Here is a 19,930-nt window from a genome sequence, read left to right as displayed (position 1 = left end):
ACTTATTCATGACTGTAAACACAACTGATCTAGCTTGGATGCCTGAAGCAGCACTCACTTAGCAGTAAAGAAGAGATACCTCAGACAGTTCTCATACTCAGGAATAAACTTGCTCATCTTCCTGTAAACAACAGCCACAGAAGTCAGCATCTACAGAAACTACATAAACTCAGTGTTTTAAAATATATAACTGGAAATCTACAGTTGATTTGGTATGCAAATTTATCAGATGAACCATCTACCAGTAACAAGCCAGAAACTCACGAACATGCTTCCTGATAAAGTATTGAAGTAGCAGCATGGTAAATAAACAACAAAAGTGACCATTTATGATCACAATAATTAAGATATGATGTGACTTTTTGCCAACATTTTTCATGTTACCTAACCAGCATATTAGGAAGAGACACAAATTCAACATGTCTCAATTCATCCCACCTGCTCTTTCTATCCCATTTTTGCCATCTCTTTCTTCTACCAAGTCATGAACAGTCTGTTTTCCAAAATAAGAAGACAAATGACATAAAAAACCTAATTATTTGCCTGCTTGTATGCATCTAATATAAGGGAAAAAAAGCCCTCATGAAACTAGTCAGCAAAGCTTTTTTCACAGCCTACCTCATTAAAATACTTGGAGCTCTCTTTTTCTGCTTCTTGCTTAGCTCGTAGCCATTCTTCTCTCAGTTTCTCTTGTTCTCGTTGGTATTTCTCCTGTTAGGTTAGATTGAAGTTAAACACGCAAGTAAGAAACATGGTATATTTTAATTTTCACTAAAATGTACAGTGGAATTTAATGTGTTTTTTAACAGGCCAAACAGACCAGACAAAAAAAATCCCTGAGCTCCACGAGAACATTAAGTCTGCCACAAATTAAGTCCTGGCTAAAATACAATCCAAATGAGTTCTGTAATTGATTTTTGCATCTCCAGGCTTATTACCCACTAAGTCTCACAAAAGCCAACCTCATAGTTCCTGTACTCCAGTTTAGTTACCATTTGAACAAAGAAACCCCAGCTATCTATGGTATTTATAGAAAAATAGAGTGGTTGTATTTAACTTGGAGTTTGGCACATTAATATGGTAAATATAAAGAGATCGCTAAGTGAAATAGTGAGCAAGACCTCTCATTCTTTTGAAACATTATCTTAAACAAAACCCAGTTTCTGGACTTTGAAATTTGTCTTTTGACTAGATTTGGTATGAAATCAATATACTGTCTTTAAGCATTTCTCAAAGCACATGGTAAGGGTTTTGGTGGTTTTGTCAGTCACCACTTTTATCTTGGGAAAAGCAATATATTTAAGCATGTTAAAAGTATTCCTTCTAAGATGCTGGAAAAAAGCAAAGAAAGACTTTGCTTCTTTTTTTTGTTATTTGAAAATTCATTACTAGGATCATGAGGAAGAGACAGATCATTATTACTTTGGTTAAATTTACCACTTCAGGACTAAAGAAGGAGAAACAAAGAGAAGTGATGGCAGATGGCTAAGTCAGCTTCCAAGAAAGGGAAGCCAAGGTTTACACTCTTTAAAGCCATCTCTTCAGGCACCAAATGGAACATCCCAACCATAACAGAGACCACAGGTAAGTGTAGGAAGGTACAGCTGCTGCCCTGCAGAGTTTGCAAGCTACAAGGAACAACAACAGATGAAACATTCAAAAAGCAAGAGAGGTTCCTTGCTTGTGCTTTGACATCACAGTTTTCTGCTGAATACAGCCGAAGAGGGCTTATGCAGAATAAATGATATTTACTGATGTCTCTCCTAGTCATCAGACTTCAGACAACAAACTTCAATTTAATTTGCAGAGATGTATCTTGCTGAACACAGTTGAATGTGCTTACACTTTAACCATAAGAGCTGAGTTTTTTTCAGAAATGTATGCTCGGGTTTTTTGTGCTTTCCTAAGACAACAAAAATGCCACTTCCCTCTGCAACACCCCCCTCCAGCTCTGGCTACTGGTTATCAAGGTGGTCGTGCATTAGCAGGTCCAGCTTTCTGACTCAGAGGTTCTGGGAACCAGCTTGATTCCGACTGATTCGCTGATTGTTAAATGACAGGATTCTGGCAAGCACCTAAGGTAGTGTCTGCCTCCTCTTCATATATGAATACAAGGCAGTATTTTGCTAATTGAAGGTAAAACTCAGGCTAGAGGCAATTTCCTTAAGGGGAAAAAAATGCATTTCATATTCAAAAGTGAAGACCCCTTAGTTCCTCACTTAGCCTCTAAATTCTGTTGTCATTAAGAATGTACCAGCCCTGGAAGATCAGGCACTTCTGGCTGTAGTGAATACACATTGTGTGTTTGATTTTATGAAGCTCACTAAAGCACTGTCCTCTCTTTTCTGAATGTCTGCAACTGTGCAGGCCAGAAAAGGCACCTGAGAGTCTCCCCAGGCCATCAGTAAGACGAATTGCAGAAGCCACGTGCTACTTTTCTTTTCTTGTTGCTACACATAGAGGATTGACAGCCCATGGTTATGAAAGTTAATTATACCTGCAACAAGCGGTCCTGCTCTTTTTGCCATTTTTCCTGTCGCTTTCGCTCTTCCTCTTGATCCCAAACCCGACGACTAGGAGCACTGATGGATGGGACTGGGAGCTAACACAGCACAGGAATTGAATCATATTATCCTCTTTCCATGTAAACAACACTCTACATTTTAGAACATATTTTTTTAGAGTGAGAAATAGAAGCCATTACCAACACTAGAGCTTTATAGTGACAAGGACATAAATTAGCCTTTTCTTCAAACAGACAGAAAGCAACCAAGCCTTGACAAAGGAAATCTTAGCCAGTACTCTCAGATTTGATCAAAATTGTAAAGCAGTATGAAAAACAACAGAAAGCAGAGAGCTTCTTGAAAAGACTGGGATTATACAACCAACTAGTAGTTCGCAAATAGTACTTACATCAGGCATTGCAGGCTCTGGGCCTCCTGGGAGATTTGGAAGGCAAAAAAGAGAAATCATTAAACCCATACATAACTGCTGCAAGACTTGTGTAACTGTGGCAAGTCTGAGCTTCAGACTAAGTTTTTCTTCCTTAGTAAAACATGCTTGCATTTGCCCTGCTGAACTTTCTCGAGGGCAGAATTTATCAGGTGCTTTTAACTAATGTGCACAATTGTTTCAAAGCTTTGCATGCTTACAAGTGCCATCAGCTATTGCTTGAATTAGCAGTACATCTCCCACTGTAACAACACAGAAGTTCTTTACTATACCTCTCCTATTATTATTGTGAAACCCAGCTGTTTAGCATGACCAATACCCGGAATACTGCACAAGGGTAGAGAAGCTATTCATCTACTGCCCTTGGCATGGATTAAGAGCAACTGGCATCCACTGGCTACTTCTCTACCACAAAACCATGTATTTCTGCTCTCCAACTTTCCTTCTTTCCTACTTCCAAAAGCATACTTGAATTCAGTGAACTTCTCACCATTCATCACACACCTTTTGCTATTTGAGGCTATCACACTTGGCCTTAACCATCCAGTGTCAAGATGATTATTAGAGAGATGTGTACTATGCTAATTTATTAAAAGTTGAGAAAATGGGGAGAAACACAAATTTAAGTGTAATCATTTCTTAAGCACCCTCACTATTTTTGTTTGTTGACAGCGTACTTGTTACCTAGCTGTCCAAACTGCAGTTAAAAAAAAAAAAAAAAAAGCTTAAAAGAAAAAAATTCAACAGTATTCTGAGGTATAATCATATGAAGCAGAATAAAGATGAAATTTAGGATACAAAAGTCTCTAATGAGTCACAGGTTAGCATCCGTTCCATATATATACAATTTTGTCTTCACTGTCAGATCACAACAGCCACAGTGAAAACTAGGCAATCAGCTTAATCTATTGCAATTGTACCAGGAGATGTTAAAGGGAAGCATAGACAGCACCTAGTTTTACTTCCCTCTTCTCTCACCCCTGTAAGCTTATGCTGAACTCCACAGGAATCTTCATGTAATTGCAAAGCTAAAGTGTCAAAAGTTTAAAATTAACAAGCTGTACTGAACACGCACTCAAGAAATACAACCTTGTCCTCCACCTCAAGCACAAGTGAAATACCTCAAATATTTTTATAAAAATAATTAAAAGAAAAAACAAATTTCTGCCAGCCATAAAATAAAAATCAAACAAAAAAAAACCCCAACACCAACAAACAACCAACCACAAAATACCACTATATTGCAGATATAGCAGAAGCATTTAAAAGCAAACAGAACCACAAACACAGATATATGCTGTGGCACTTCTCATATTGCTTCTGGCAAAACCCAGAAATCATGTCCACTAAGAGCAAAATCCTGGCCCCACTTAAATCATTGGCATAACAAGCGAGTTTCCAGCAGGCCAGAATTTCACTCTTTCAGGCTACAGCAAAACAGCAAGGCATATATAGCCTGAAGACAGCATAAGACATACAACATTAGTGGAAGTATGTGAGCTGTGACATGCAAAATGCTGAAAAGCAACCTACAAAACCAAAATGGAGTGCCTTGTTTGTTGCCTTTTTAAAAAATGCTCGCATATTAGATTCAAAATTTATATTGGTCTCGGGATCTTGTGACATCACCACATAGTGGAAAGCCAGCAGATGCCTTTTTACACCAATTTACACAAAAGCACAGAGCTGCAACTCAAATCCAGAGTTAAATACTTCATCAACAGCTCTGAGATCTTCTCTAAACCCCTGCTGGAATATTCACCATTATTCTTGTTTTGTAGGTAGTAGCAAACCTGAACAGACAGTGCCACCCTTCTTACTTCTACCAAGTGGGAAAAAAAACAGGTATGAACGACACAGAAGAGATTTAAACAGCTATAGATATAAGAGAACACGCAAAGACCCATTACCACAAAGGTAGACCCATGAATTGTAAGAATAACCTGATGACCCTGGGGAAAGAAGGGAAATTAATGATGTTGCTTCATTGTAACTACAGAAACAACACTGAAGAGGTAGAGCACCCAGCACCAGACTTGTTAGGGAGAGTGCGCAGCAGGAACAATTTCATGGAAATACATGAATTGTTAGCTCTTTGATTTACCTTGTTCAAAAAATTGTGACCGTCTTTTTAAGTTTTTCAAAGAAATAGGTTCAGATGCTATTTGAAAAATACAAAGAATACAAACAAATCAATGAGGTGCCTTTTTTTTTTTTTTTTTTAAATAACTGTAACCACTGGATAAGAAATTTCTGTTAAACTTCCCACATACTGCAACATCACTTCCAAAAAACAAAAAATCCCTAAAACACAAAGGAAAACCTTAGGAGGTTACATCATATACTAATTAGGATTTCATTTTATCAGTAACAATGTCCAACTATAAAAACAGCACAAGTGCCAAACTTGGACTCAGATTCTCCCTGTCCAATTTAAGTATCCTTGACTGGGATGCCAAATTGGAATGAGGAGCCTAATGACCATTCAAGACCACTGGAAAACATCTCTAGAGGGCAAGTGATATCTTTCTATTACTTTCTATGTGTATTCAAGCTAAAATGAAATACAAAATTCCTGCTTAAGGATTACTGTTCCATTAGGAAGCATACGTACCTGGTTTCCCTCACTGCTGTCAAGTAAGGCTAAAATTGCTCACAGCGTCATATGAAAATATTATTCGTATCAGAATCATCAGTATTGTTCTCCAGGAATAAAAGCAAAGTAATAATAGTGAAAACAGCCACTAACCCCAGAACCTCCCAACTGAAAGAGGCAGGCAAAAATAACAAAAGGCCAAGTATTCCACACTCTTCCTGGGCAGTGAAATAAGGCAATACTCATACTAACTCAATCTCCTTACAATACAGTAGCAATTACAATAAATCATGCCCCTTCTTCTGTTTACCCCTACCACACTTGAAAATTACAAGCAGTAATGCAGAGACTGGGCTTTGTTAGAGCTGTGTTGTCAGTTCTCAAAATGCCTAGCAAACTGTGGAAGCAAACCACACCCATTTTGGACCCAACAAGATCTCTGTGATATCTGTCTGGCATTTGGTTCGTTAAGGCCTCACTTCACCCACTGTGTAATGCTGCCAGTCATTACAGGTTTAGTGTCCGTGCTTGTCGCAAACCACACAATTAGCAGATAAAAAGCAACAGTAGTTTACCTCTTTGCTCATTAGAGCCAAGATCTCCTTGCATTCCATTTATCAATTTTGTTTCTGTATCCTGAAATAAATAAATAAATAAATAAATAAATAAATAAATAAATAAATAAATAAATGTTGTAGGCTCGTTTGATTTGTGGAAGTTTATCCAACTATGCTTTTTTCCTGACAGGAACTATACATCACAAAACACTTGATAACATTTTATAGAAAGATACAAAACAATCTAAAACTTTATCAGTGTAATTTATATAAATAAATGAAGGTACTGCATGTATTTGAGGGAATCAATAACCAGCTGTGAACTGCAGAAATAAAAAACATTAGCTTGCAAGAAAATGCCAGAAGCCAAGATCTTCCTATTTCAGCTCCTTGGCAGGCTGGTTTTTATTTACAAGTAATTTGAAAGCACATGTACACCTGTTCTTTGGGGCTGCAACTCCCATTTAGGCTAATGATTCAGGTCAAAGTCTTCACTGAAGAATAAACACTATGCATAGTTTTTGTCAAAAGATAGTTTAATATGTTTCAATATTTAATATGCACGTTTCAATATTTATCATTCACCAGTGTGCTCTCTATAGACAGTAGCAAGTCTTGAAAACATCTTATTTACCTTAATACATACATAACTATAGCAACATATCTCAGATGCAGGATCCTTTACTCGTATTTGTATTGCTTAAGGAATATAAGATTTACAAGTTCTTGTCTCCATCCTTCTCCAATCAAGACATTTCATTTTTCCTTCCTTCCCATAACTCCTATGAGTCTTCAAAAACATACTCACAGAACTCTGAAGGCTGGTGGAGAAATCTCTTTTTGGGGATACGGTGGAAGCATTTGAAACTTTTTCTCCTGAAGTTGCATCAATCCATTTATTTTCAGATGTACCTATAATGTTGGTAGCCATACTGGTGAGATTGAGGATTTTATGCCTTCCATGTGGCAGGGAAGGCAGGTCTTTGCCCCAGTCTTTTTGGTATGTGCAGGATCAAGAAATTAATATAGATAGTAACGTCAAAGAACAGAACAAGAGCTAGTGAAAACATTAAAATAACACAAAAACACACAGAAGAGGGAGACACACAAATCAGGTGGAATTTGTGAAGACAGGATAAAGGGCATTTATAGTAGACCGCCTTCCCCAAAAATGCAAGTGTTAGTCACAAGCCAGGTAAAAGTTCGCTAGATGTTTTGCTGGTATTTGCTACAACAGCTGAACATTAGAGAGGAGTTAGCATTCATTGGAAGCTATTTCATTAGTGTTAGTAAGGATTGAGAAAATTCTTTCAACTTTACTCACTCAAGGTACAATGAAACTCATACACTATCCAGGGAAGGGTCATTTTCATGTCCATGCTCATCAGGAAGCACAGAGAGGGGGCAGAAAAGGCATTCTAAACTAAACTAGCAAATTGATGAGGCAAAGACAAGTGATGCTCTTCTCACATACTCCATCGTTTCTCCCCTCCCTACCCGTCCTACTGAAAATTTTATTCAATTAGTTTTTTTGCCACTAATCTCTTCAGTTGTATTAGGTCCTCTAAAGTAATTTGTTTCTTGTCTCTTCCTAATCTCACTGTTTTTACCCAGTTTGATGGTAACTTATTTACCTAGCTTCCCACTAAAAGAATGCTTTGCATTTATACTGTGAAAGAAGTTACTGGTCACACTTCCAACTCTGCAAAAATTCTACTAGAACTTTGAAAGGGTTTCCGGATTAAAACCAAGGCAAGTCAAGACATGCTAAAAGGCTGTCAAGCCAGGATGGAAACCCTCCCTACCCAGAATGGGTAGTACCATTCTGGAGAGTTTACAGCACCACAATATTTGGGTCAATGGCAGAATCATAACACTCAGGTGCTACATGACCCACAAGCTTATACCTCACTTCAAATGATCCCTGAAAAAAGGAACCCAAAATCCTCCTTCCCTGAAGAAAGGGAGCTGGCAACTGAGAGAGAAGGCCTTTAAAAATTATTATCCTGTAGAGATCAGACCCTCTTCATTCTTGTGGTACGGCATGAAAGAAAAAGTTAGATTCCTTTTTGTGCTGGTTGCACACTTTTTTACCTGTCCACCCTCTAAGAAACAGGTCAGAACACAAGAATGAGATCAGTAGTTCAATGTTTTGCAGATTTACTTGTCAAGACATTTCTAATGCACAAGCAGTTAAAAAAGCCAAGTTGTGTTAAAACGCAACAGACATGCTGGCAAACTACTTAGATACGTATTACTACTGTAAGGATAATAAGGACTCTCAGCTGTCAGGTACAGCAGAGAAAAAGCTTATTTGCCTTACAGAGCATACAGTATCTGCCCAATGAAACAACTCACCATTCTTTCCATATCGTCTGACATCCATGACCAGGTTTCCAGTTTCTAGTGCTCTGCTGATGGCCTCTTCCCACTGACTGTAGTCCATATGTGAAACCTTTGTGCCGTTGACAGAAATTATCTCATCATCTACATGCAGCTGACAAAGTGCTGCAGGGCTGCCTACAGAAAACAGAAAAAAAAATGTTATTATGTCTCTATATTAATATTTTTTCTTTTTATCACAGTTGTGATTGGAAGAGAGTGGATTGGGGAATTATTCAAAGAAATGCTTAATGGCGGATATTTAGAAAGTCTTAGAAAAATTCACTACACTGCAGAATAAACTTGGCAAACTCAGTATCAAAGTAGCTTTTCAATTTAGAACTTATGGGAACAATAAAGAAATCAGTCTTCCAGACTTGTAAATCTTCCGATTCTGGCTAGCCCATTTAATAAACCACCTCTGTTTTCAGTCTTCCTTTCACTAACTCACCTTTATAATCTGAGACAGTGAAAGAGGCAGCACCACAATGTCTATACCAAACAATTAGCTGAAATTCAGCCAGTGTTTGGGTAATCCTCTTATTTGTTGAAGAAAACCGGCTTGCACTTTGTTAATTCCAGTTGAATCTGGCTTTCTCATATTCTCACTTGCATTTTCCGAGCTCTGCTGACAAGAGCGTGCTGCTTTATTGCTTTGCTAGAATAGTTTGTTATCTTTGAATTGATTAGTAATTGGACTCAAGATATTGCCGGGTACTGTCCCACTAGACTTCTCTGGATTCTACTTATTTTATCTATTAAGAGCAAACTTCACGGCAAGCTGGACTTTGAATCTACTGAGATTTTGCAAGACAGGCTGTACTTTATACTTTTTTTCATCTGCCACACATTGGCAGGCAATCTCACTAGACTAAGGACAGAGAACATAGAGGACCAGTTCATAAACTTTTTCTCTATTTAATTCAGAAAATGGATGAGCTGAGAAACTCAGACTCTCCAAGCAAGATTTTACAGATGACATATGAATGGTTCTTCCATTAAGAATTATTCCCTTAGCAGAATAGAAAATAGAAAAGCCAAGTAAAAATACAGTTAAGGATTGCACAATAAACCCTCATGTTAATAAAACAAGTTCGAATTACACAGTGGAAGTACTTTCCAAAGTAAGTAGTGAAATCCGCACATCTGACTTAAAATATACCAAGAACAATGCCCTACTACATTATTAGAAACAAATGTGGACAAGTATGACCAAAAAATTTATACATCATATACGTCATCCTGAGTGAATTTTGACTCATTAGTAAAATGCTGCTCTAAGTCTAGCTCATCCACGATAGATTCAGATGGCTTCAGACATGAGAAAGCTAAGAAATTAAGAAATGCTATGCTTCCTAGTACTGCACCAAATAATAATTCATCATAATTCACTTAAAAGCTACACTAGTTATTCTGCTAGAAGAACATGGCTCCATATTATATCTTTCTGCATCATTCTTAAAATATGCACTAAAAACTTCATTTGCAATTATAGTACCAATTGCTTTTAAGCAGTGTTGTAGAAGAAAAGTTTTTCATCTGTAGGAAGAAACATGGACAATAGTTTAACTGGAAAAAAGCATGCATCTCTAGGAGTCAGGAAGGTGTTAAAGAACCATGGATTTTCAAGTCTGTTAATGGAAGGTACTATTAAGAATACTATCAAAGATACTAATGCTGAAGTTACTAATTTCAACAACCTCATGTAACATTTGCAATCGTGTCTGATATTTAGTATCATACAGCTTAACCACATCTGGACTAAGCATTATGATCATGGTACAGGAAAAGCTTCAGGTTCCAGCAGAGTCATCACCAGAACTCACAATTTCTATCTTGTGACAGAATAAGCCCCCAGTAACCAAAAAAACGTTGTGTCCATTTTATTCAAATAATTTTTCAGTGATGAGACTGGGCCCAGAGGTGTGAACAGTATACCTCAGCTTAGTTTTAGGAAAGGAAAGGAGTTGAAAGTTGCACAGATCTTCCTACACTATCACTAGAAAGGCATATCCAGACCATACTCCAATCATACAGATCAAATGAGTAGCAGCAGTCTCTAGATCTGGACCTAAAATAGTCAGAACCACTTACACTGCTCAATTTTTGGCCTGTAACTTTGCCAGCAGATCTTCCTCCACAGTCTCTGGACAAAAGGGCTTCTCAAGTGTGCAAACCAGGCTGCCTACAGTGGGCTTCTGCTCCAATTTACCTCCAGAGAAGCCCATAGAGAATGGCCAGAAATTCAGGTGTCAAAAGTTGTATGCTACCAGTTGTCTTTCTCTGTCCAGCTCCTCCAAGACTATAGGAATTAACAATAATTTCTTTATACTCCTATAGAGGATTTAGTTTTCATTATATAAAATATGTACTGCATTTAAGTTTTCCATAGGTTTCCCTAAAGGTAAAAGGCTTTTCTTTTTTACTAGTCCCCAGTAAAAACAAAAACAACGATATACTCATTTTCCATATGTTCTAAGTAATCTCTAACCTATCCCATCTGTTGTTATTACAATAGATAAACACTATCTCAATGATAGGAAAAAACCTCCAAAACTTGAAGGATGTGGGTCAAATTTACTTTGTCCTACATGACTGCAAGTGTTTGATCAGACATGCAATCCTTTATCAATACAATCTCAAAAAATTATTGTAAAGGGAAAGTGAAAGAGGAAGGACTGGAACAATAAAGATTATATGGCACTAGGGAAGTTGGCATAACAATGTCTAGATTAATGACTTTAAGGCTTTCTATTTACCTATTTTTTACTGTAAATGTTAAAAACCCCTGTAAAAATGAGAACTATTCTTTTTTATATGTAGTAGATGGGTCTCATTGAAATAAGTATTACAAGCTTAACTTTTACTTAGCTTTTTGAGACCACATAAGAAGCTAATTTTTCCTACCAAATAGTTTTCTTAGCCTTTTTTTTTACGAATAATATACATAGAATACAGAGTCATCTATAAGTAGTAAAAAATATACGTGCTGAGTATCATCTCAGGAAAATCACACAGCCAGTTAGGAAGACAACACAATCAGAGAAAGTATTCCTGGAAGTTTTTTCTGGGCTCAAGAAAGAGAAAAACATAACTAGAATGGCTGGTTTGGATTTGCCAAGCCTAAATCACACTTGACCAACCTAGTTATCTTCAATAATGAATTGACTAGATGTCTGTGGATGGGGGAAGAGAGGTGGTTACAATCCACCTTGTCCCTAACAAGATCATTGACATGATATTCCGCAGAATTCTGGTACCAAAATTGGCATGGTATTATCAACAGGGCAGAATGACTAGATGGGTAAAAAACTGGTCACGTTGTCAGGCTCTATGGGAAGTGGTTAATGGCTCTTACTCAGCCTGCAGGCTGCTTACACGTGGATCTCATCAGGATGTATCCAGGGACCTACCCTCTTTAACACGCTCACCAACAAGCAGGAGAGGGAGGTAAAACACACCCTCATCAACTTTTCAAACCCTGTCAAAAGCGAGAGGGTGGCCAATACACTGGACGGCAGGGCTACTCTTGAGAGCAGGAAGTTGACATTCAGGAAGGCCAAATGCAGGGTCCTGAAAAGGTGTAATCCCAGAGATGGCAGAGGCTGGGCATTGATGGGCTGGAGAGCAAGGCTGGGGGGCCCTGGCAGTGGTAGGGCTGTATGAACCCCACAGACGACCAACAGATCAAGACAAAGTACCATTCCATTCACTCAGCACTTCTTACGCCACATTGACAATACTGCGTCCAGTTTTGGTGTTCCTCTGTAAGAGAGACATCAATAAACTGGGGCAAGTTATATGGGAAGATATTGGGATGGTCAGGGCTGCAGCAATTTGACCCGTGAGGAAAGGCTGAGGAGTATGGCCTTGTTCAGCCTGGAGAAGAAAGGCTGCGGAAGAACTTAACAGGAGGCCCCACCCAGTATGCATCAGGACGTCCCTGAGAAGGGAAAGCCTGCTCTTTACTGAAATTTATGGTAGGAAAACACAGAATAGTGGTTATAAACTGGGACAAAGATCATTCTGACTGGACATGTAGGGAAAATTTTCTCCGTGAGGATAATGCCCAGAGAGGCTCTGCAGTTTCCATCCTCAGAGGGTCTCAAACCCCCATGGGTACAAGCCCTAGGCCACTCAGCATGAATCTTGACTTTTTTTTGAGTAGTGGGTGATCGTCCAAGATTTCTTCCAACCTGAATTATCCTATGACTTATCCTTAAACATAGGAAATGCAACATTCTCAAGTGACTAGCTGAAAGTATTTATTGCTCTTTCAATGGTTCACCCACTTCTTTCATCCTTCATTTCTTTAAAGGGAGCTACAGCTTTTGAATAATAATACAAGATGAGACAGTGGTTGGAAGAAAATAAAAGCTTAACCAAGATAACAACCACAAGGCCTTCTCCTTGGGACAGAGACCATGTGGACCTTTGTGATGATCAGCAGGAACATTCACTACCCTCAGATTTCTCCTTTTCAGATGGCAGTGCAAATGGACAGATCCCTGCCTCCAAGGAAGGAAATTAAACCCAAAGCCCAACAGCAGGGAAAGCAAAGGCAAAGTCATTCTTTAGGCAAAGTGAATATTACTATTTCCAGAATCATGGAATGAAACAGGTTGGAAGGAACCACAATGGTTCGTCAGCTCCAGCCTCCCTGCTCAAGGAGGGTTATCGTAGAGCAAATTTACTAATGAAAAATACCAGATATAGTGAAAAGCCTCTTCACTTCTTGAATTTAAAAAGAAAAAAACAAATCCAAGAGTGCTCATTTACTGCTGTCAAATGGTATTGTTTCCTCTCTGGAAAGCATAATAAAGGGCTAAATAAATTAAAACTTTCCAGTTATTTCTCCTTTCTCAGGATGATCTTGTGTTAGGTGGAAAGAAAGGTGCAATTCAATATTCCTCGAGTATTACTGGCAATAGGAAAGACCATTGTTAGGAAAACAAGCATTATATGCAATTTGCTTGGGGTTTGGCTGTTTTATTGCCTTTTGGGATTTTTTTTAAGAAAATTGAGCTTGTTCTCTGCAGAAGATTATTAAAGGCTAGAAATAAACTTTATATGTGTGTCATCTCAAGACAAAAATGTTTCTTTCCCTCAGTATTAAAACAACTGAAAAAATGCAGTGGAAATCAATTTAGAAGTTGCAATTACTTAAAAATATGAGCTGTCTCCAAAATTCAGCATGACTAAGAAAAGAGAAATCGAACAAAGAGTATTAACTCCTAAGTTTCCTCTGCATGTGTTTACAAACCATATGAAGTTAAATCTTCTAAACTTAGCTGAAAGAAACAGTCTGTATATTAGAAGTCTGTATTTGCCCATCGATACAGTAAGAGGCTCAGTGAACAAATAATCATGTTTATATCCTCCTTGATTAGGAAAATGCATTTTGGTATTTCTGAATTCAACCTGTTTCAAGAGATGATGATTCGCAGAAATGCATTAGCAAACTAAATACTGATTGTTCAGTTCTACACCTGATGTTTTAAAATGTTTGTAGCATTCTTAGCAGCAAATGCCTTAATTTAGAAGCCTCTGTAAACTAAACATAAGAACAAATTTTGTGTATATATACACATTTACCTTCTTCAACTGTCTGTACAATGGCTCCTGAAGAACTCCAGTTTGTTGTAAACCCAAAGTTGCGACTGTGGCCAGGTCTCTGGTTTATACTGATTCTCAATTCACTGTACTGTTCCTGAAAAATAAAACATGACACTACAGTATCTGGTATCACAGGAATCTAAATGAGGGAAAGCTTATCCTCTAAATAAGTGAGACTGCTCACAATGTGCACTTTAATCATCTATTATTAGCATCACAGACAAAAGAAACAGTATTGAAGTCAGTTAACTAACTCATCTGCTTTTTATTCCAACAGGTGTGTTTTCAGTTTACATTTATATTATCTCTACACATGTATTACACTCTGCATTTCGATTATTTTAAATGTTTTGCAACACAATGCTAAAAAATTTAAGGACTTGGAGGAAATTAAACGCCAAATGATTCTTCATGGACTGTCTTGTGAATTCGTGACATATACGGCCTCCTCAGAGAGCATCAGCGATGTGAAAAAGCTAGATAAGCATAATCAATCTTATTTTTTTCTTGCACATCCTACCGTGAGACTCATCAGTTTCCTTTAGGCTCAGTGCTGCAACTAGGTTTACTTGAGTGCACAATAACCTTCTTGATTTTGTGTGAAATACTACCAGATTGCTATGAATTTTGCAAGAGAGACCTTAGATAATAAAAATAATCACAAAATCAGCTAAATTAAGATCTCTGACTTTAACTGACTTTCAAGTTGCTTTCAGAATCTGAATCAAAATCTAACATCACCATTTTAAACAACAAGAATATCTGAATAGGAAAACATTTTGTAACACTTGCTTTTAATCCCATGCTACATTAAGAGCATGTGTTGCATACATTAACATTCTAATGTGAGCTTAATAAAAACTATTAAAATACCCAAATGGATGCTATGCACTTCATCAGTATGACACTGACATTGATTTAAAAGGAAAAAAAATTAGATTTTTCTGTCAAACAATGTAAAATAGATATATTCCAGCAAAACGTGCGTGGAAGGGACCCTGCACATTTTTACACATGCATTAAATGTATGCCTATATTTTAGTTCCCTAGTGAACCAGCCTTCCTGAAGAGTCAGGTTCGTTTTCCCTAACTTAAAATATTTAAAAGTCTAGAAACCTATGCCAATTCCTCCAAGCTCCAATGTTGGTAAGGTGTAACAGGCAGCTACAGTGAGCACTGCACAAGCAGATGAAACCAGCCAGAGTCTCAGGGAGGTGCAGCCAGAGGTGCTTTCAGCAGCACCTGAGTATTGAATAGAGAAGAAAACAACACTGCACATCATCATCCCAAGTATAGCCTCACGTTACAGGAATGTTCCTGGGAAAACACTCCCGGTTACAGCCCAGGGTAGAAATTAAATCTTTTCTTCACAACGCAGCTACTGGCTTGCAAATGCTCCCATCCAACCCAAGTCCTTAGGGGTGTATATCAGAAGTGACTCTACTAAACAGGTTAGCACTCTGGGTTAGAGAACATACAAACCTTTAGAGTTTGAGTGTGTTCCTGGAAATTACTACTGGTCTTAATTATTTTTTTCTACCATCACAATATGACTCTTCAGATATATCTCTTGTCAAAGAAGTAATGTGACTTTGTACACTGAACTTTATCATTTTTATAGGCCCACAGACCTGGTGTTATGGCCCTGATGATTAGTGAACTATATCAATCTCTCTGGCAATGATTTACAAACACATCAAATGGAATTTGCATTCCTTAACTTAGGGCTTATTAAGTTACATAACACAACTGAGACTTATTTTTAACTTTTGAAAAAAAAATTAAAATGCCCCCCCATATTACACATTTGTAGGAGAAAAAAAAATTATAATCTCATAACTAATGACGGGAGAAAAACACATGGACCTAGTACATGCTATTCTCATTTGCCTTGCTTAAAAAGGTACTAAGAACTCATATTGAATCTGCCAGTTTTCACTTATTAAAGGAGAAATTCATCTGCCGGTTTTTGTTACAACACAGGAAAAAAAAAAGGCCACAATCTCTTTCCTTATATCGCAATCACAGTTTCAAAAAATTATAACAAATTCATGCCAATGGCCTAGAAGCATCAGGGGTATTAAACTGCAATGTATTTCTTTTCCACAGGTGATTAGGAAGAAGATTGTCAGCGAATGAATTTCTAAAAAGGTGGTATGGGAAGTGATTTCATAAATCAGCATCCAAGGTCTTATGACCTTCACCCAAGCAACTGGCACAATTAAGTTTTACAGCGGGATCAGGAATGCAAATCTGTCAAGGGTTATGGACTGAATCATCAGATTGTACAGAAAGGTATCAAAAATTAAGGCTATTGTTGGTGAAACATGCAATCAGTTGGAGGAAACAGCACTTAAGATGCATATTTCAAAGAGAACACTAAGAGACCTAACCCCATCCAATAAGCACATGCACAAAGAGATGGTGATTTATTTCAAAACAAACATGAACATTAATTAGATTCAAGTAAATAGCTAAAAAAATAAAATTTAAAAAAAAAGGCCCAAGCCACAAAAGATGGAAAAAAGGATAGTATGATAGTGATGTTTATAGCCAGCCTTTGAAAAGTTGATCTCTATTTTCCATCATTTTCCATCACCAGTTTAAAAGTGCAAATGAATGCTACAGCGTCTAAGATAATTCATCTGTCACACCTGATTACATGCACAATGTGCTAGCTTGGAGAATAGCGAAAAACTTTACAAGCATTAAAAGATATGTAGAATAACTATTCTCAATTAGAATGATAAATAAAACTAAGCACATGACAAAAATGACAGGGAAAAATTCAGCAAAAAAATACTTTTTTCTTCCCCAAATACTCTTTTCCCTAAATTAAATCAAAGGAAATAGCAGGTCTCTGAGATGTCCTCTTATTACCAGAAAAATACTTGCATTAGATGCACTTTTAGATATTTTCTCTTTTATTCTGCTGTGGCATTCAGTTACACCAAGTAATCACATTATTTCCACACTTACCATGGATTTTGAATCCTCAGGCTCTGTCGGACTCTCAATTTCTGCAGAAGATGCAAGTGAAAGAGAATCAGGAGGAATGCCATATTCTGGCTTAGAAATACTGCTTCCAGCATCTTGGGACTTTAAAGGTAATGCCAAACTAGGAGGAGGTGTTGACTGAACACCTTTTTCCTCCTCTTCCTCCTCACCTCTACTTTTGAATGCACCAGTGGAGAGAGGGTGTGCAGAGTCTGGTTGTGAAAAGGAAATGCTAGTGAACAAAGTTTGAGTTCTTTTAGCTTTTTCTAGTTCTCCATTGTATTTCTGAGCATCATCCATCTAGGAAAGAAATGACAGCTGGGTAAATAAGTGCTTTTTAAAAAGAAATCCTTAAATCTTTCAGTGATCTTTATATTTAAGAAAACCATCTCTCCTTTTGAAGCAAATTCTGGTTCCTGTACCCATTGCTAACTACCTACTTAGATTTTTTTTTTTTCCCTCTTGAAATGCTTGCAGAACAAATATTCCAGACTATCTTAAGATAAACTTGTTGAAGTCACCTGCTTAGAATTATTTTTACCACTTTTTAAATTGCAACAAATAAGGATTTAGGAGAAAACTGAAAATCATCATAGTAATGGGACAGGGGGGAATCAATTTCATTGTTTCATTGCTTTATAGAGTAGACAAAATTTAGCATAGCATAAAATTTCAATTTCAACCAAGTCAGCAGAGCAGAGGAAACTTATCACCTGAAAAAATTTATCTTTAACACTTAATCATGTTAACCTGGCTCCAGATAATTACCTCCAACAACAGTTTTTTTGATAAAGCACACAAAGCACTACAAGTCATGAAAAGAATATTTTACCAAATGTAGTTACCAGCTTTAATTCTAGGATTACTTTTAAGCACAGAAACACAAGTAAACATCTAAAGCCATGACAGAACTGCCTGCTCTATTAACATCACCTTCATCACACAGAAGGCACTTTTTAAATAAAACCAAAATATAAATCTACTGTTCCCCCAGCTACTGAAGACCCCACATTTACAAACTTCAGGAATGAAGTGGAATTTTACCGTGAATGACCGTGGAAGTGATGAGATTCCTCTTGAGTGGACACCAAAAGGTCTTGGTGTAACCACAGACGTTAACCTGGAGGTATCAGTTTTCTGGTAAGTTCTCGGGAGAGAAGCTGAAACCTGAGCTGACCCAGTTTGAGCATTCACTGAGTAGCGAGTGGACAAAAGAGCTGGGCTCCGCTCCCGCTCCTGCGCCAGGCTCTCCTGTGGCGCAGGAGCTTCTCGAGCAGCCGAGCTCTCCTTGGGTGGTTGTGTGGCATACAAACTTCTGCTGTCCTTCGTGCTGTAGGAAGTAACTTCTTCCAAACGGTAATCTTTGGCTGCTGACCAATCTTTTGCTGCTGTGGAAGGTGCTTTTTCTTCACCGAACACATCATCATTCAGTGAATACGCCCAGTTGGGTTCCTGTTTCCGCTGCTCATAGGAGTCCTGATCTCTCTCCTCCCTACGGGAATAGAGCCTGTTAAAATACCAAAGCAACCAACAAACAGGCAGGCCTACAGTCTTTCAACTAGTAAATGTTTAAAGCAGAGCATAAGCCAAATAACACATCTCAGTAAATGAAAGTGAATAGAATAATTTAAATATATTAGCATTTTCCTATATTTTTAAATCTATCTCCTTCCCCCTCCCCGCCAGTTCAGCACTCTCATAATACCCAGACATACTATCACATTATCAGCCTGCCACCATGATAGAAATCTTTGCCAAGAAAATTATATAGCTACACTTAGCTATAAATTATATAGATACACATTCAAGTTATACATCCTCAGAAATTCAGACTTTTTGAGGAAAGAACAGGATAGTCCTATAACACTGCCTTAACTGTATAACTGTGCTCAGTGTTTCTGCTCTTTGAAAATGCCATGTCATAAGTGCATTTGAAATAAATAAATAAATAGATAAATAAATAAGAACTGTCACCACTAGAAATGGTACCGTGCAGTTTACACTTTTTACTCTTCAGAACGCAAACACCAAAAGGAAAAATTAGGGATGAAGGGGAAATCAAGAGTTTACAGCTCTGGCTGCAGTTCTCCACAGTGGCGAAAAAAATAGCAAATTCAGTGGCAGAAGACAGAGAAATAGTTAACTTTATCCATGAGTAGAAAAGCCAACTATCCAGCACAGTGCTATTGTTTTAACTAATGTAAACAGAATGCAAATGTTCACTTCTCAATACTTTTATTAATGGGTAACAGTAAATCATCATATATAGAGAAAAATGTTTAACATTCTGTGCAAACAGAGCATTAGAAAACCATATTGAGCCCATCAATTGCCTAGATTTCTACATTTTATTTTGCAACTAAAATTGTCAAGAACTCTGCAGAATCAATTGCAACTTGCTGGTAAAAGTGTCTCAAAAATTCAAAGGAATAAAAATGCTCAGATTTATGTTCTTAAACATAATGCTCCAATTAGGACCATTACCTCTCCTGCTGCATTTCTTTCAGTGACTTGGTACTCCTTCCAGACACCTCAGATGCTCTCCTTTCAATTTCTTCTCTCTCTTCCTTTTTCTTTTGCAATTCTGAAGTGTAACTTTTTCTACGATTCTTCCATTTTGCTAGATCCTATTTAGAATAACATGAATGTACAACATCAGATTTTCTCAAGGCCTCATAGAATTACAGAGGCATGCCATTCATTACACGCTATTTATTGCCCTCATTTTACTTACATGTCTGCATCACAGCCACATTTTCATATACCTTTCCCCTAAATGATAGAGCGATTGTCATGTTCTAGTTAGGGTTGCAGGCTCACTGCCTCCTTA

The 19,930-nt window shown here is 37.6% G+C and overlaps 1 protein-coding gene across 10 annotated transcripts in view; it reads right to left on the bottom strand.

The window, feature by feature from the left end:
- The window catches only part of LMO7 (LIM domain 7), a 131,084-nt gene that overhangs the window by 14,351 nt on the left and 96,803 nt on the right, over positions 1 to 19,930 (bottom strand). For 7 of the 10 annotated variants that reach the window (XM_058419503.1, XM_058419504.1, XM_058419505.1 and 4 more), the window contains 12 exons: positions 19,585 to 19,727; positions 18,145 to 18,592; positions 17,083 to 17,400; positions 14,083 to 14,197; positions 8,464 to 8,625; positions 6,914 to 7,098; positions 6,124 to 6,184; positions 5,057 to 5,113; positions 4,863 to 4,904; positions 2,914 to 2,939; positions 2,498 to 2,602; positions 619 to 711 (listed from right to left, as the gene is read on the bottom strand). In XM_058419503.1, the coding sequence (XP_058275486.1) occupies positions 619 to 711; positions 2,498 to 2,602; positions 2,914 to 2,939; positions 4,863 to 4,904; positions 5,057 to 5,113; positions 6,124 to 6,184; positions 6,914 to 7,098; positions 8,464 to 8,625; positions 14,083 to 14,197; positions 17,083 to 17,400; positions 18,145 to 18,592; positions 19,585 to 19,727 (1,755 nt within the window). The remainder of the gene's footprint in view (positions 1 to 618; positions 712 to 2,497; positions 2,603 to 2,913; positions 2,940 to 4,862; positions 4,905 to 5,056; positions 5,114 to 6,123; positions 6,185 to 6,913; positions 7,099 to 8,463; positions 8,626 to 14,082; positions 14,198 to 17,082; positions 17,401 to 18,144; positions 18,593 to 19,584; positions 19,728 to 19,930) is intronic. The other 3 variants (XM_040056155.1, XM_040056157.1, XM_040056158.1) reach the window with 1 other exon arrangement.

The sequence above is a fragment of the Hirundo rustica genome, chromosome 2, assembly GCF_015227805.2.
Source record: "Hirundo rustica isolate bHirRus1 chromosome 2, bHirRus1.pri.v3, whole genome shotgun sequence".
NCBI classification, from domain to species: domain Eukaryota; kingdom Metazoa; phylum Chordata; class Aves; order Passeriformes; family Hirundinidae; genus Hirundo; species Hirundo rustica.
This window is presented reverse-complemented; position numbering and strand designations above follow the sequence as displayed.